This window comes from Oncorhynchus tshawytscha, linkage group LG14 (genome assembly GCF_018296145.1).
Source record: "Oncorhynchus tshawytscha isolate Ot180627B linkage group LG14, Otsh_v2.0, whole genome shotgun sequence".
Lineage (NCBI taxonomy): Eukaryota > Metazoa > Chordata > Actinopteri > Salmoniformes > Salmonidae > Oncorhynchus > Oncorhynchus tshawytscha.
In genome coordinates, this window is record NC_056442.1 from 58,703,170 (window position 1) to 58,721,639 (window position 18,470).

Consider the following 18,470-nt stretch of genomic DNA (forward strand, 5'->3'; position numbering starts at 1 on the left):
GTTTTGTTTATTGACAGCAAAATAAAGGTTTGCAACCATATACTCATCTGTATGACAGAGAAATCATTTTAAACCTAAACTAACATTTTTAACTTGCCTAAACTGGATCATTGGCTGTTTTACTATGGTCGATAAACTGGCGCTCAGGGTTCATGAAAGGTTGAGGGATTTTTTCCTATTGAATGAATGCACACAAAACAATGATTTCTGAGCAGGCGAACTCAACGGTCCTCTGTTTCCTGCCTGTATCCGGGTCCTGTATGGAAGCCCGTGCGAGGCTGTCCCGGAGACCCCGCGCTGCCTGCACCTCTATCGTCTCGGGTGAGTTTGTTACAATGTAGCAATTTCTCTATTAATCTGAATAACTATATTAAAGCTGCAACATTTGCGTACTGCAAGCGGATTGCAAACCTCGCATCTGCCTTGATCTAAATGCCGTAGTCCTGTACGGCGAGACAAACCGTTTCATTTTCCAACGAATTCCCAAGCAAATACCCCCTGGTCCAAGAGTATTCCAACATTAACTCATATTTTGCTTGCAAGGAGAGCTGGCTTACGCAATTGCATTTTATTAAGGCAAACAAAAATAATGCATCGGGAAAGCTAGGATGCAACGCTACCGTGCATTACAAGTGTTTCGATAGTAAAACCCTCTTGTGACGTTTTTACTTGTCAAATGTCTGAATCTGTTAACACCAGAATGTTGATAGAATGTTAGCTACTTAGCAGCTAATGCTAACGAAATGAAAGCTATGCATCAAAAGGTTCAAAAATAGCCAGCAGATTCAGACAAATAGACATCAAACGAACACGCGAATTGTTTTAGAGGAAACCCAGTAGCAACAGGGCAAAAACAATTATATGATCGTGTCACTACATTGGAGGCATACAACGTTAAGTGAAAGCACCTAAACTAGCCAGCCGCTCGCAGTGTCCCTCCCATTCATATGCTGCGCACCGCTCTTCCTCTCTGCCCTGCTGGCTGTGCAATGGCTACGACCGCTTTAGCTACCAACCAACATTATGGAGAGCGGCAAATGGAGATTTGTCCTCTATATATATATATATCTAAGTGGTTTTTTTTTTTTTTTCTCTCGGCGCAAGTCCGCTGCTGCTCGTCTCCGCCTCTCTGATCTCAGAATCTACTAGTTTATGTCGAGACGAGCAGAGAGATTTAAAACATAGCTGGTTTCAGCAACATCTCCGTACTGTTTACTGGTAACATGAATAATCGGCCTCTCTGACTATAGCTATTATTCTTCTCTCTACGTGTGTGTGTGTGTGTATACACAAACACACATATATATATATATATATTAATTTAAATAAATAATTTAAATAAATCTGAACATTGAATGATAACCGAGTGACTGAAAAACGCGCGTTTTTAACCCAGAAGGTGGTTTGCTCAAGGAAAGGGTATCACATTTTATTGTGATCAGATCGTGGTGATATTCAAGCAGAGGTGTTATGTTGTATTCATGCTTAACTTGACCTACAAAAATAACTTTTTTATTGTAATGCTCAAATTTTTTTTATTTTTTTTGGGGGGGGATTTAATAGCAAGATAACTAATTCAAGAGCATCAATTACGATTTCAGATCACTGATCATCAATAGGCAATGTATGTCATTAGTCCTGACCTTCTGGGCGAGACAAGTTAAATACATCTGGAAAGTTTTGTAAAAAAAAATCCTGTCCTATCTATATTTCAACCTGGTTGTTCTCTGGTGGTTTTAGTGTGGCGAAAACAACATAGCTCTGTTCTGCTCAGATCTGTGACGAATCGTAAGTAGCTCGTTTGATCTTGTTCTTGATACCACGAGGTGTTTTGACTGATGTCACGTTTATGCTAATATTTGTTAGTAAGCAAACGTCAACCAACTGTTACGATGTATTTGAGAGACAAGTGCACATTGTGCCACTTTAATTATGTTTTCAATAAACATTGGAGACAAAATATAGTTTCCATGTTAACAACCTAAGCCAACCCCATCTGTTTTGCCCCAACCTCTGTGCAACTGTGGGGCAAAACAGACAACACTTAAACTCAATTTAGTCTCGAAATGTTTATAAAAATATAAATACATTTGCGCTTGTATCTCAAATACATTGTTAGTTGTTGGTTAGCTTGCTAGCGAATTTGAGCCATATTAGCATAGACATGACATCAGTCAAAACATCTCAAAACAAGACGTGGTATCAAGATGCAACTAGCTGAAAGAACCACCTACAACTCGCCACTTGACAGCTTCTTGTCATTGTTCTAGATATCTGACCATTCAGAATCACAACCATGAAAGTCTTCCGGACACATCAATGCGCTGGCATCATATTGGTGACGTTTTTTTTTTTTGGGGGAAATGGAAGTATCGTGGTATCGCAATGCTTTGTTTAGATTTTTGAACCTTGTGACTAACATATACTGTATTCTAGGACCTCGGTGGAAGTATTTTTATTTTTTATATCGAACAGAAAATGTAGAAAAATAAAACAACTACCCCCTAAAAAACGGTTATCAGACTGTCACCGTAGCCAAGTTGGAAGGACAATTACACAGAGAACCTCCTCACAGCACTTCCTGGATGGTTGGATTCTGGGAACTTATAAAGCCCCTTTAAAGAGATGCACGTTAGAAATGAATATTCATGCAATAATGATGCAGTTAGTCTTTGTTTGCATCGTTGCTAGTATCTTTGTATCCCAAATATAGGCTACACCTTGTTGATAGTATGTTGGTTTACCAAAAGGATTGCACAAGCTTTGTTTGATATAGCCTACCACTATAGCCTACCCCCCCCACACCCCCTTATTTATACTGGAGTGGTGAATGCAATGATTGATGTATTGAACTAAATATTGTGGGGGGGGATGTTTAATGTGTTTTCAGTTGACATGGACGATGAAGATGGCAGGTGCCTGCTAGATGTCATTTGGTGAGTTCATATATCCAAGCTATTCATCCTTGTCAAACGATTGATTTATATTCTACTATCCACTGTACACAACATCTAGTATACCTGACCTGAGAAATTGGTTTCGTCTATGTTGTAGGCTTGGGCAGGTATACTACCCCTATACCTAAGGGGGGGTGTATTTCTAAAATAGCCACAGGATGTTGTTGTTTTCAATACCGTCACAGGGTTTGACATTAATGCTTGTCAAGTAAAACAGATGACCATATCCATTACTCAGATCATAGAGACTAACAGTGGAAATTATATTTCAATCTATGGACAACTTGTTACAGCTGTTGATAAATCATTGATAATAATCTGCCAGTTATTTTCCTGTAATTACATTAAGATATATGGGGGAACATGGGTATATTCTAGAGGTCGACTGATTATGATTTTTCAACGCTGATACCGATACCGATTATTGGAGGACCAAAAAAAGCCGATTTTTTTTTTTTTTAAACAAATTTATTTGTAATAATGACAATTACAACAATACTGAATGAACACGTATTTTAACTTCATATAATACATCAATAAAATAAATTTAGCCTCAAATAAATAATGAAACATGTTCAATTTGGTTTAAATAATGCAAAAACAAAGTGTTGGAGAAGTCAGTAAAAGTGCAATATATGCCTTGTAAGAAAGCTACCGTTTCAGTTCCTTGCTCAGAACATGAGAACATATGAAAGCTGGTGGTTCCTTTTAACATGAGTCTTCAATATTCCCAGGTAAGAAGTTTTAGGTTGTAGTTATTATAGGAATTATAGGACTATTTCTCTCTATACCATTTGTATTTCATTAACCTTTGACTATTGGGTGTTCTAATAGGCACTTTAGTATTGCCAGTGTAACAGTATAGCTTCCATCCCTCTCGCTCCTCCTTGGGCTCGAACCAGGAACACATCGACAACAGCCACCCTCAAAGCAGCATTACCCATGCAGAGTAAGGGGAACAACCACTCCAAGTCTCAGAGCGAGTGACGTTTGAAACGCTATTAGCGTGCACCCCGCTAACTAGGTAGCCATTTCACATCGGTTACACCAGCCTAATCTCGGGAGTTAATAGGCTTGAAGTCATAAACAGCTGCTGGCAAAACGCACGACAATGCTGTTTGAATGAAAGCTCACGAGCCTGCTGGTGCCTACCACTGCTCAGTCAGACTGCTCTATCAAATCATAGACTTAGTTATAACATAATAACACACAGAAATACGAGCCTTAGGTCATTAATATGGTCGAATCCGGAAACTATCATCTCGAAAACAAAACGTTAATTCTTTCAGTGAAATACGGAACTGTTCTGTATTTTATCTAACGGGTGGCATCCATCAGTCTAAATATTGTACAACCTTCAATGTTATGTCATAATTATGTAAAATTCTGGCAAATTAGGCGGCCCAAACTGTTGCACATACACTGACTCTGCGTGCAATGAACGCAAGACAAGTGACACAATTTCACCTGGTTAATATTGCCTGCTAACCTGAATTTCTTTTAGCTAAATATGCAGGTTTAAAAATACATACTTCTGTGCATTGATTTTAAGAAAGGCATTGATGTTTATGGTTAGGTACACGTTGGAGCAACGATACTACTACCATTAACAGGCACCGCATTGATTATATGCAGCGCAGGACACGCTAGATAAACTAGTTATATCATCAACCATGTGTCATAAAATCATAACTAGGGATTATGATTGATTGTTTTTTATAAGATAAGTTTAATGCTAGCTAGCAACTTACCTTGGCTTACTGCATTCGCGTAACAGGCAGGCTCCTCGTGGAGTGCAATGTAATCAGGTGGTTAGAGCGTTGGACTAGTTAACTGTAAGGTTGCAAGATTGGATCCCCCGAGCTGACAAGGTGAAAATCTGTCATTCTGCACCCTGAACAAGGAAGTTAACCCACTGTTCCTAGGCCGTCATTGAAAGTAAGAATGTGTTCTTAACTGACGTATAGTTAAATAAAGGCGTAAAAAAAAATATATATATATTTTTTTTATCGGCCAAATCGGTGTCTAAAAATACCAATTTCCGATTGTTCTGAAAACTTGAAATCGACCCTAATTAATCGGCCATTCCGATTAATCGGTCGACCTCTAGTATATTAAATACAATTCACGAGTTGATTTCAAAATCTATGCTTAACCCTTTATCGTGGTTTCTTGACAGATCCAAAATGGTGTGAGGTAGAACATCTACTTTTCTGTCCTTTATCATTTATGGCAGTGAAAGTTGTCCTTATATCATAGATGAATCAGTTAAATTAGACATCGAATCCTGGATCGTCGGACATCATAACATTCAGTGTTTCCTTTTGTTACGCGGTTGAAAACAACAGCTCGCAAATCCCCCAAAATGTACGGAATTGCAAAATCGAATGCTTCACGCCGAAAGAGTCACCTTACCTTGATATTTAAAACCCAAATCGTGTCATTAACGTGGCAGAATACCTATGCACGGACCAACTGGCAATTTCAACCTCTGGTCATGGTTCGCATTAACACAATCATCCCAGAAACCCTGGACCCACTCCAATTTGCATACCACCCCAACAGATCCACAGATGATGCAATCTCTATTGCACTCCACACTGCCCTTTCTCACCTGGACAAAAGGAACACCTATGTGAGAATGCTATTCATTCACTACAGCTCAGCGTTCAACACCATAGTGCCCTCAAAGCTCATCACTAAGCTAAGGATCCTGGGACTAAACACCTCCCTCTGCAACTGGATCCTGGACTTCCTGATGGGCCGCCCCCAGGTGGTGAGGGTAGGCAACAACACTTCTGCCATGCGGATCCTTAACATGGAGGCCCCTCAGGGGTGCGTGCGCAGTCCACTCCTATACTCCCTGTTCACCCACGACTCCAACACCATTAAGTTTGCTGATGACACAACAGGGGTACGTACGCCTGATCACCAACAACGATGAGCCGGCCTATAGGGAGGAGTGGTGCCAGGACATCAACCTCCCTCAACGTGAGCAAGACAAAGGAGCTGATCGTGGACTACATCGATGGGGCTGTAGTGGAGCAGGTTGAGAGTTTCAAGTTAATTGGTGTCCATATCCCCAACAAACTAGAATGGTCCAAACACACCAAGACAGTCGTGAAGAGGGCACGACAACGCCTATTCCCCCTCAGGAGACTGAAAAGATTCGGCATGGGTCCCCGATCCTCAATAAGTTCTACAGCTGCACCAACGAGAGCATCCTGACTGGTTGCATCACCACCTGGTATGGTAACTGCTCGGCATCTGACCGTAAGGTTCAACAGAGGGTAGTGCGTACGGCCCAGTACATCACTGGGGCCAAGCTTCCTGTCATCCAGGACCTCTATACCAGGAGGTGTCAGAGGAAGGCCCTAAACATCGTCAAAGACTTCGGTCACCCAAGTCAGACTGTTTTCTCTGCTACCGCACGGCAAGCGGTACCGGAATGCCAAGGCTAGGACCAAAAGACTCCTTAACAGCTTCTATTCCAAATCCATAAGACAAATTAATCAAATGCCACCCAGACTATTTACATTGACACCCTCTGAGACTGAAGAGAGAAGAGACAACCAATTTACTCATTACAGCATCAAAAAGACAACAGTTTGTAATTTAATTTACAGCAGCGCGTCCCCTGAACGATAACGAAAAAGGTAGGCGAGAAGCCTGACCGGGGTAAGAAGGTGATGAAGCCTACTTCATGAGCTGTAACCGGGAAAAACAACTGGCTTTTTGGAAAGTTTGAGGTGAGGGAGAAAGTGTGGTGGAACAAGTATTTGTTAGCATTGTTAAGTAATCTTGCTATAGTAGCTGGATCGAATTCTCCCGTTAGCTAACCAGAGACATTCGCCAATTTAACTGATCAAATCATTGAGTTTGTTTGACAATTAGCTGGTTAATAAAGTCAGACAGCCAGCTAGTTAATGTTACAACATCAGGTAAGCTAACGGTGGTAACCAGCTAACGGTGGTAACCAGCTAACGGTGGCAACCAGCTAACGGTGGCAACCAGCTAACGGTGGCAACCAGCTAACGGTGGCAACCAGCTAACGGTGGCAACCAGCTAACGGTGGCAACCAGCTAACGGCGGCAACCGATGGGCTAACGGCGGCAACCGATGGGCTAACGGCGGCAACCGATGGGCTAACGGCGGCAACCGATGGGCTAGCGGCGGCAACCGATGGGCTAGCGGCGGCAACCGATGGGCTAGCGGCGGCGGCAACCGATGGGCTAGCGGCTGCGGCAACCGATGGGCTAAATCGGCGGCGGTAACCGATGGGCTAAATCGGCGGCGGTAACCGATGGGCTAACGGCGGCGGTAACCGATGCTAACGGCGGTAACGATGGGCTAACGGCGGTAACCGATGGGCTAACGGCGGCGGTAACCGATGGGCTAACGGCGGCGGTAACCGATGGGCTAACGGCGGCGGTAACCGATGGGCTAACGGCGGCGGTAACTGGTACTGTATAAGACTCCTTGCCTTGTGCCGACCCCCCCCCCATCGCGTGAACGCGCACACACTCAATTCTTCATTGCTGCAACTTGCTTGCTCGTTGTTTCTGCTCAGTTTAACATACATATCACTGATCTTAGTAGCAGAATTGTTATTTATTTGTGTCCTTCAAGGCAGCTGTCTATGATCACGTTAGGCTGCGTTTAATTCCTTTTCTTTATGGCGGTTTTATCATGGGGTAGGCGCTAGTAATGTTTGCAGTTTTAGGGTTTGGCTATTTGTTTCAAGTTTATTAGTCTATAAATAGATCTCTTTGCCAAAATTCATAATCTCTCCCATGTCTCATTCAACTAGTAGTTGTTGTGAAATGTTTATTGCTTGCCTGCATTTCACTCACTTTAATATAACACACATTAATTACCCCCCACCCCCCTTCTATTTTGGGACTGCAAGGCCTGGCACACCTCAGAATAATGTTAGTAGCTCATGTTGACCAGTAGCGTGTGCCACAGAAAGTATTTGACTCTAGCCACAAAATTAAGGGAGTTAGAAGGGGGGGATTTTCCCCCTCTAATTTTCTTCCATTTTGTGGCTAGAGTCAAATGGCTATGCCAAATTTTGGCAGGGGGGGAAGAATTTAGGGACAACACAGTTCCTGAAGTTATAACGCATTAGTTGCTTACTGGACCCTGGCAATCTGTGGGAAATGTTAACTAGCTAACGAACTTTCTGTGAACTCATGTTTTCACTCTACAGTATGTGGTTAATTTTCAGAATGAGATAATTAGGTGAAAAAATGAGGCGTTGCTTGTTAAACAAGTGGATTCAGGGATCAAGTGTAGCTGGAGCTGGGCCTGACTTAAACTGGATGCCACTATAGAGGTGAAAGAAATACCACTTTCCCTCTTTCAATACAGTGGATAAGAAGGGGTGTGCCAGGTGTGTTCTCTGCCTGAAAGACAAAGAGATCAATTATACCAACGAAGGGTCTCCTGCTCTGCTGGCACTTTGTAGAACAGATGTCCCCATGGCAGAAAGTGTGCAGTGTGTTAGTGTGCAGTGTGTTAGTGTGCAGTGTGTTAGTGTGCAGTGTGTTAGTGTGCAGTGTGTTAGTGTGCAGTGTGTTAGTGTGCAGTGTGTTAGTGTGCAGTGTGTTAGTGTGCAGTATGTTAGTGTGCAGTATGTTAGTGTGCAGTATGTTAGTGTGCAGTATGTTAGTGTGCAGTATGTTAGTGTGCAGTGTGTTAGTGTGCAGTGTGTTCAGTGTATTAGTGTGTTAGTGTGTTAATGTGCAGTGTGTTAGTGTGCAGTATGTTACTGTGCAGTGTGTGTGCAGTGTATTGTGTAGTGTGCACTGTATGTTACTGTGTGCTAGTGTGTGTGCAGTGTGTTAGTGTGCAGTGTGCTACTGTGCAGTGTGCTACTGTGCAGTGTGCTACTGTGCAGTGTGCTACTGTGCAGTGTGCAGTGTATTAGTGTGCAGTGTGCACTGTGCAGTGTGCTACTGTGCAGTGTGCTACTGTGCAGTGTGCACTGTGCAGTGTGCTACTGTGCAGTGTGCTGCTGTGCAGTGTGCTACTGTGCAGTGTGCTACTGTGCAGTGTGCAGTTTGTGCAGTGTGCAGTGCAGTGTGTTAGTGCAGTGTGCAGTGTGCAGTGTGTTAGTGTGCAGTGTAGCCCAAAGAGAGGTGTTTTTGTTGTGTTGAACTTGACAGTAACACGTGTGTGTGTGGGGGGGGCAGGGTTATTATATGGTGTTGCGCAACACAACACCATATGTGAAGTCCTATATGTACAACTATTATATAAATTATACAATTATATAACATTGAGGTCTTTCGAAATTACAATTTAAGTGCTTAAAAAGTTGCTGAAAGTCATTGAATTTTACTTGCCAATATCTGTATGAGCCCTGCTTAACATGTTATAGTCCTGTGTTTTTGTGTTTGTGTAGTTATGGATATATATACCTCTAAGTACACACAAGGAACTGCATAAATATCCTTTGTATTTTTCTGTTTCAATCCATTTTGACATTTTGATTTCGATGTCAAACATTGGCCCCGTTACCGAGTTCCAAACTGCCTCTTGAAGCAACGTCGGCACCAGAACTGTTCGTCGGGAGCTTTGTGAAAATGAGTTTCCATGGTCGAGCAGCCGCACACAAGCCTAAGATCACCATGCGCAACGCCAAACTTCAGCCGGAGTGGTGTAAAGCTCCCCGCCATTGGCAGTGCCTTCAGGATGTATTCATACCCTTTGACCTCTTCCACTTTTTGTCGTGTTAAATTGGCTAAATTCAAAATGGATTTCTCACCCTATACACATATACACTATACATCCCATAATGACACAGTGAAATGTTTTTAGAAATGACTGCTAATTTATTTAAATTATTATTGTTTCTTTTTTTTTTTTTTGATAAACTCTCCCGTCCTTAACAATTACAAGCATACCCATAACATGATGCAGCCACCACTATGCTTGAAAACATGGAGAGTGGTACTTTTGTAATATGTTTGGGGGAAATCCAATAAAACACAACGTTTTGTATTCAGGACAAAAACGTTAATTGCTTTCCAGTATTGCTTCAGTGCCTTGTTGCAAACCGGATGCACGTTTAGGAATAGTGTTGTTCTGTACAGGCTTCCTTCTTTTCACTCTGTCGTTTAGGTTAGTATTATGGAGTAACTACAATGTTGAAAACTATCATAGCCGTTACACTGTTTTCAAGTCAGTTAAGAACTGGGGAGTTTTTCCAGAACAAAAGAGGGTATGAAATGACTGCGTTTAATGAGTTAAGCACAGGCAAAATCCTAGAGAGAAACCTGCTTTCCACCAGACGCTGGAAGAGGAATTAACCTTCCGGCACCTTCCAGCAGGACAACATTAAAACACAAGGCCAAATTTACGCTGGTGTTGCTTATCAAGAAGACGGGGAATGTTCTCCGAGTTGCAGAGTTACAGTTTGGACTTAAAATCTACTTGAAAATCTGGCAAAACCTGAAAATTGTTGTCTAGCAATGATCAACAACCAATGTGAAGAATTGTTTTAAAGAATAATGAGCAAATGTTGCGCAATCCTCATGTGGAAAGCTCTTAGAGACTTTACTCAGACTCTCAGCTGTAATCTCTGCCAAAGCTTCTACAAAGTATTGACTCTGGTATGAATACTGATGTACAAGAGATTTCTGTATTTCATTTCCAATAAATTTGCAAAAAATGACAACTTGTTTTCACTTGGTCATTATGGGGTATTGTGTGTAGGGGGGGGGGGACTATTTTATATATTTTAATTTGGGCTGTAACACAACAAAATGTGGTATAAGTCAGGCTAAACTCCAGTCATGTTTGACTAATATATAATAATGACAAATAATGACCATGTAACATCTACAGACTTGATTATGTGGACAGAGGCTCTGGTTCTGATCAAATGGTCACAAGACCCAAGAGTAAAGGGCCGTGCCTACTTCACGCCACTCATCACCCACCTTGAATCAGAGCAGAGGCCGTCAGTATTTGGAAGCAATTTAACCATAAAGTTAATTGTTTAAAACCTGGGATGTTTTATGTAATTTTATGAAGCATGTCTGTCTTAGTTTCAAACTATCCTCGCTAAAATACGGCCATAGAAACGTTGAGGGAATTATTTAATAAAAACATAACATAACGTTGAAACCAGCATTTTCTCTCATGTTCTATTTTCAAATCTACTTTCATTTATTGTCCAGCAGCCAAAGGCATAATCCTGGTTTTATTAATCCTGGTCTGATTGATGCCTCTTTCAGATCTCCTCGCTTCATTTCTAATATTTTCATCTCCTTTCATCTCACATGAAACAGCTTGTGGTGGTCTTTTGTGTTTATCTGCTAATTTCGTTATTTAGTTAGGCTACCAAGTGTGTTATTTAGTTAGGCTACCAAGTGTGTTATTTAGTTAGGCTACCAAGTGTGTTATTTTAGTTAGGCTACCAAGTGTGTTATTTTAGTTAGGCTACCAAGTGTGTTATTTTAGTTAGGCTACCAAGTGTGTTATTTTAGTTAGGCTACCAAGTGTGTTATTTTAGTTAGGCTACCAAGTGTGTTATTTTAGTTAGGCTACCAAGTGTGTTATTTTAGTTAGGCTACCAAGTGTGTTATTTTAGTTAGGCTACCAAGTGTGTTATTTTAGTTAGGCTACCAAGTGTGTTAAGTTAGGCTACCAAGTGTGTTATTTTAGTTAGGCTACCAAGTGTGTTATTTTAGTTAGGCTACCAAGTGTGTTATTTTAGTTAGGCTACCAAGTGTGTTATTTTAGTTAGGCTACCAAGTGTGTTATTTTAGTTAGGCTACCAAGTGTGTTATTTTAGTTAGGCTACCAAGTGTGTTATTTTAGTTAGGCTACCAAGTGTGTTATTTTAGTTAGGCTACCAAGTGTGTTATTTAGTTAGGCTACCAAGTGTGTTATTTAGTTGTAATATTTTGTTAGGCTATGCGGTATTGTGTAAAAGAGATTTTTGTATTTCAGTTGATAGGCTACCAAGGGTGTTATTTAGTTGTAATTGTAATGTTTTGATAGGCTACCAAGGGTGGCCAACCATCCTCCAGGATAAACTTAAAGGGGCAGTGTTGTATTTTGAGACGGGCTTGAATATGGAGAGAAGCCAATGGGCAGAGTGTGGCCTCCATTTTGTTTTATTCTCTATGTTAAAAAGTATGGTAATGGATTTTTATTTTTGGGGGGTGACAAGTGACGAGCTTTCGTAAAAAACAATCTTGCCTACTTAATGTTAAAACAATTTCTTTGAAGTTTTTCAATAAATTTGAATATACAGTGCCTTGTGAAAGTATTCGGCCCCCTTGAACTTTGCGACCTTTTGCCACATTTCAGGCTTCAAACATAAAGACATAAAACTGTATTTTTTTGTGAAGAATCAACAACAAGTGGGACACAATCATGAAGTGGAACGACATTTATTGGATATTTAAAACTTTTTTTGACACATTTGACATTATGGAGCTCACCGTAGTTCCCCAGAACAGTCGGGCCAGTCACGTGTTTTTTTGTTTTTGTTTCGTAAATGGCTCAACGGGAGAGTGTGTGTGTGTGTGTGTGTGAATCCAGGTGTGTAACTTGCTAGTTATCTCAGTAAGTAGCTGAATTAATAAGGAGACGGGGGGCATCGTATCACAGGAGGTTGGTGGCACCTTAATTAGGGAGGATGGGCTCGTGGTAATGGCTGGAGCAGAACGGTATCAAACATGGTTTCCATGCCGCTCCATTCGCGCCGTTCCAGACATTATGATGAGCCGTCCTCCGGTGCATCATACATAAAGTGATAGATTTCTGTTGTGTTTTGAGAAGTCCTAGGGCTTTGGATGAATTATCTGTACAGCAGCCACTGCGATCTTGCTTTCCTTGCGTATTTTCTCCTCTTCGTTCTCTGCCCGAGCAGAGCAGACAGGCCCGTTGCCCTTGCGACTCCAGACACAGCAGGTACACATGCTGTTCCAGATCCACTACTGTTCTTCCTTCAGACGTGCAGGCCATTTGTACAATCCATCTCATTCATATTCTTTTGGAAATGGCTAAACTCACCAATTTGTCTTTGTCCATTTTGTTAGCGACTACCTAATATAGGCAATCCAGCTCAAGTTATAGATGTCTTTTTGTAATTCGTTTATTTTCATTTTAGCGCTCATTAGCAAATTTTGCTAGCAGCCTCTGTGGAAATTTCGTTAGTACTTGTGCCAATTTTGTCCCTCTCACCTTTTTTTAAAATTTTGGTTAGCGTTCTGATAATAAATGTGGGTGGTTGTTTTAGCGCCCCCTTGTGAATTTCGTCAGTAATAGCGTAAATCCCAGGATGAGAGAAGGATGGTAATGACGATATGAACATCTGGATAACGGCTCAACTCTACTAGGTAGTAAGTGTGGATACTGGGACAGAGAAATAGACCTCAATGACTACCTGTCTGACCGATGTTCCTCTCTCCACAGTGACCCAGAAGCACTCAACGATTTTCTTCATGGATCAGAGATACATGTACGTGGCTGCTAATTAACCTGCATGGATGGTTATGATGCTTCTATTGTACTTACCAAAGCTAAGGAGGTAGCTGGATTGTGTTTCATAGCATTTGACTTGACAATGAGGATGGGTGTGGTTGACTTCCAAGCACCAGATATCAGCTAACAGAACAGGCTACTTCTCTTGGGCCGTAGCGTCAGTGACACATTGAGGTCAACACGTACACTGGCTACCACACACGCACACACATACACACACACACACACACACACCTCCCCGTCCCTCCAACGGGGTTTCTGCGTCCATGGCTCTGCTACTGCTTATGGTTTCTTGCTTTGTGTCTGGTCTGTATGGTGGATCTGTGTGTCTGGTCTGTGTGGTCGGTCTGTGTGTCTGGTCTGCGTGGTCGGTCTGTGTGTCTGGTCTGCGTGGTCGGTCTGTGTGTCTGGTCTGCGTGGTCGGTCTGTGTGTCTGGTCTGCGTGGTCTGTGGTCTGTGTGTCTGGTCTGCGTGGTCGGTCTGTGTGTCTGGTCTGCGTGGTCGGTCTGTGTGTCTGGTCTGCGTGGTCGGTCTGTGTGTCTGGTCTGCGTGGTCGGTCTGTGTGTCTGGTCTGCGTGGTCGGTCTGCGTGGTGGATCTGTGTGTCTGGTCTGCGTGGTCGGTCTGTGTGTCTGGTCTGCGTGGTCGGTCTGTGTGTCTGGTCTGCGGTCTGTGTGTCTGGTCGTGGTGGATCCGTGTGTCTGGTCTGCGTGGTCGGTCTGTGTGGTGGATCCGTGTGTCTGGTCTGTGTGGTCGGTCTGTGTGATTTCAACCCTGCCTTGTCACCTGATTAATCCACGATGACCAGTACTCGTCTAACACTAGCCCTCTTCTGCTTCGCTTCCCTCCCTCCCTCCCTCCCTCCCTCCCTCCCTCCCTCCCTCCCTCCCTCCCTCCCACCTTTAAACCACTTTGCTGCCCCTCCTCAATTCTGGGTCATTGGTGGGTTTGTCTGTCTGTCTCGCTCTCCCTGTCTGTCTCGCTCTCCCTGTCTGTCTCGCTCTCCCTGCATTTTTTGGCTGTCCATGTGGTGTGACCTCCCTCCGGCCTATTCTGTCTGTCGTTCTGTCCTATCCTGGCTGCGTCTGTCGTGTCTGTCTGTAGCTGGACACTGACGACCTTTTGGATGGCTCTAACGACCCCTCCAGCTCGTTCTTCTCTTCTGTTGGGGTGAGTAACGGCTCTTACCCACTCTGACCTCTGACCCTCCTGTCTCCATTCATATATGTAGCATGCATCTCTCCCCCACCCTGCCAGTAACACACATCCACACACACCAAGCTCTGATGGCCCTGGGCTGCGTGGTAGGAGCCATGACACTGTGGGGGTCTAAGGGTCCTGTCTGGGGGGCCTCTCTGGTCAACATCTCCACGTGTGAGGCCTGTCCAGGCTGATCTCAGGCCTGCTCAGTTCAACCCATTCCTTCCCATCTCTCCTCAGCTCTCCTCTCCTCAGCTCTCCTCTCCTCAGCTCTCCTCTCCTCAGCTCTCCTCTCCTCAGCTCTCCTCTCCTCAGCTCTCCTCTCCTCAGCTCTCCTCTCCTCAGCTCTTCTCTCCTCAGCTCTTCTCTCCTCAGCTCTCCTCTCCTCAGCTCTCCTCTCCTCAGCTCTTCTCTCCTCAGCTCTCCTCTCCTCAGCTCTCCTCAGCTCTCCTCTCCTCAGCTCTCCTCTCCTCAGCTCTCCTCTCCTCAGCTCTCCTCAGCTCTCCTCTCCTCAGCTCAGCTCTCCTCTCCTCAGCTCTCCTCTCCTCAGCTCTCCTCTCCTCAGCTCTCCTCAGCTCTCCTCAGCTCCTCTCCTCAGCTCTCCTCAGCTCTCCTCAGCTCTCCTCCTCAGCTCTCCTCTCCTCAGCTCTCCTCTCCTCAGCTCTCCTCTCCTCAGCTCTCTCCTCAGCTCTCCTCAGCTCTCCTCTCCTCAGCTCTCCTCAGCTCAGCTCTCCTCTCCTCAGCTCTCCTCTCTCTCTCTCAGCTCAGCTCTCCTCTCCTCAGCTCTCCTCTCCTCAGCTCTCCTCTCCTCAGCTCAGCTCTCCTCTCCTCAGCTCTCCTCTCCTCAGCTCTCCTCAGCTCTCCTCAGCTCTCCTCAGCTCTCCTCTCCTCAGCTCTCCTCAGCTCTCCTCAGCTCTCCTCTCCTCAGCTCAGCTCTCCTCTCCTCAGCTCTCCTCAGCTCCTCAGCTCAGCTCTCCTCTCCTCAGCTCTCTCCTCAGCTCTCCTCTCTCTCTCAGCTCTCCTCAGCTCTCCTCTCCTCAGCTCTCCTCTCCTCAGCTCAGCTCTCCTCTCCTCAGCTCTCCTCTCGTCCTCCATCACAACGCTTCACTGTTCTTCCTTCTCTCTCCTTCATAGTGCCACGTTCCAGAGGTCCCACCCCCAGTCCAGCTGTCGTCCAATGAGCAGCAAGGCCTGCCCCGGGTCAGCGTGGACCTGGACTTCCTGGAAGATGATGTCATCCTGGGCGGGTCGCCGGGCGACGACGGTAGCAACGCCATGGAGCCATGCGACATCCTGCAGCAGAGCCTGGCGGAGGCTAACATTACAGAGCAGAGCCTGCAGGAGGCCGAGGCAGAGCTGGACCTGGGCTCCTTCGACCTCACCATGCCAGGTCTGACTCAGGTGGTCCAGACCCTGCCCTGTACAGACAGCCTGACGGGGTCTGGAGGGACCGCTGTGGGGGTGGGGCTCCCCATCTTCCCTGGAGCTCCAGGCTCCACCCCTCCCCAGGCCACAGCTGACATGCTGGGCTCGGTGCTGGCCCAACAGGGCCTGGAGTTTGGGCCACAGGTCATGAACAAGGCCCAGGCCATCAGTATGCAGCCTTTCATGCAGCAGGTGGCAGGCCTGGGTAACGTCACCCTTCAGCCAATCGCCTCCCTCCAGGCCCTACCTAACGGCTGTCAGTCAGGACACCTGGGGCTGGGACTGGGGCAGATACAGGTGATGGGCCAGCCCACTGTGATGACTATGAACCAATCAGGACAGTCCATCCTGGCCAAGGGTATGGGAGGATTCCAGCTGCACCAGCCTGGCCCCGAGGCACAGGGGGCAGGTGGGCAGGGTGGACTTGGAGGAGGACTTCTGATCCAAGGGGGAAAAGCCACTCTGGGACCTCCTGCTTTAAACGGACCAGCGGTGTGCGGTACCACAGGAACCTTGGTTGGGTTCAGTAGCCCCGGACTGGCACAACATGGGCAGAACCATCCCCAAGGACAGATCATGCAGAACTTGATCGTCCAGCGAACTCCGACCCCCATCCAACCCAAACCCCCTCAGGGGGGCGCAGCCATCCAGCCCAAACTGTTTAAGCAGCAGCAGCAGGCCCAGCCACACGCCTTCCAGAATGAAGCCAACAAGGCTCTAGGGGTGCAGCATGTCCCTGTCTCCACTGCCCAGAATGTAGCCTTCCTGACAGGCAAGCCTGGCGCCAACGTGGTCCTGACCTCCCAGGCAGGGCTTCCCCAACAGGCTCTGTTCAAACAGCAGACGGCCCACCACCCCTCTGGGAAAGCACTCAGTGTCCACCTGCTCAACCAGCCCGGCAGCATTATGCTGGGGGGCCAGAACCACCAGTTCCTCCTTCCACAGCAGCTAGCCGGGGGTCAGATCCTCACGCAGCACCCTGGGGGCCACATCATCACCTCCCAGGGGCCTGGGGGCCAACTGATAGCCAATCAGATCCTGGCTCAGCACCAGAACATCAACCTGGGCCAGGTGCTGATGTCTCAGGGCCACATCCAGCTGCAGCCGGGTCAGATGGGTGTGGGACATCAGCTTTTCCAGATGCCTGTTACCCTCTCCCAGAGCCAGACCCACCCGGTCACGGGCCACCAGGCCCACACGGTGATCCAGGGCATGCCCCTGCAGAACTCCCTGGCCATGCTGAGCCAGGTGGAGGGGGTGAGTCCTGCTGTCAGCCTGCAGCCCGCTCTGCAACCGCAGCCGGGGGGCGTTCCCAGCAGCGGGATGGGCGGGGCAGCTGCCATGGCACAGGGCCAGCCTGGGGAGAGTGGGAGCTGTACAGACCAGGCAGCCCATCCTGGACAACCCCCCCAGCACTCCTCCATCCTTTCTATGCAGACTGGGCCCTCTGTCTCTGTGGCTGTCTCTGTCCCCTCCTCTTCTCCATCCTTATCTGTGTCCTCCACGTCAGCCCAGCAACAACACAGCCCTGGGAGCAGGGTGCTCTTCACAGGGCCACAGGGCTCCAGCATGATCCTCAGCCAGGAACACCTCCAGATGTTTCTCCAGCAGGTCAGTATGGCCCAGCGTCTACCTCACCTCACTGTCTACCTCACCTCACTGTCTACCTCACCATCTCTCTACCTCACCATCTCTCTACCTCACCATCTCTCTACCTCACCATCTCTCTACCTCACCACCTCTCTACCTCACCACCTCTCTACCTCACAATTCTACCTTTCTACCCCTCTACCTCACCACCCCTCTACCTTCCTACCTCTCCCCCTCTACATTTCTCTTTCCCCCCTACCTCTACTTGGGCGGTGGCGGTCATGACATGTTGTCAGCCAGTTATTGTCATGAAAAGTCGACTCGACTGTTAATGAACAAACCAGTTGAGCATACTTATTATACTATAGACTACTGTAGGTTATCTGGCTATAGACTGTATGTTGTCTGGCTATAGACTGTATGTTATCTGGCTATAGACTACTGTAGGTTATCTGACTATAGACTGTAGGTTATCTGACTATAGACTGTAGGTTATCTGGCTATAGACTGTATGTTATCTGGCTATAGACTGTATGTTATCTGGCTATAGACTGTAGGTTATCTGACTATAGACTGTAGGTTATCTGACTATAGACTGTAGGTTATCTGGCTATAGACTGTAGGTTATCTGGCTATAGACTGTAGGTTATCTGGCTATAGACTGTAGGTTATCTGGCTATAGACTGTAGGTTATCTGGCTATAGACTGTAGGTTATCTGGCTATAGACTACTGTAGGTTATCTGGCTATAGACTACTGTATGTTATCTGGCTATAGACTACTGTATGTTATCT

At 45.7% G+C, this 18,470-nt stretch overlaps 1 protein-coding gene across 1 annotated transcript in view; it reads left to right on the plus strand.

The window, feature by feature from the left end:
• The first annotated feature begins 217 nt into the window (after nt 1-217).
• The window catches only part of bicra (BRD4 interacting chromatin remodeling complex associated protein), a 67,925-nt gene continuing 49,672 nt past the window's right edge, over nt 218-18,470 (plus strand). Inside the window, exons 1-5 of the mRNA XM_042296584.1 lie at nt 218-321; nt 2,891-2,936; nt 13,395-13,440; nt 14,567-14,632; nt 15,797-17,698. Of these exons, the coding sequence (XP_042152518.1) occupies nt 261-321; nt 2,891-2,936; nt 13,395-13,440; nt 14,567-14,632; nt 15,797-17,698 (2,121 nt within the window). The 5' untranslated portion in view covers nt 218-260. The remainder of the gene's footprint in view (nt 322-2,890; nt 2,937-13,394; nt 13,441-14,566; nt 14,633-15,796; nt 17,699-18,470) is intronic.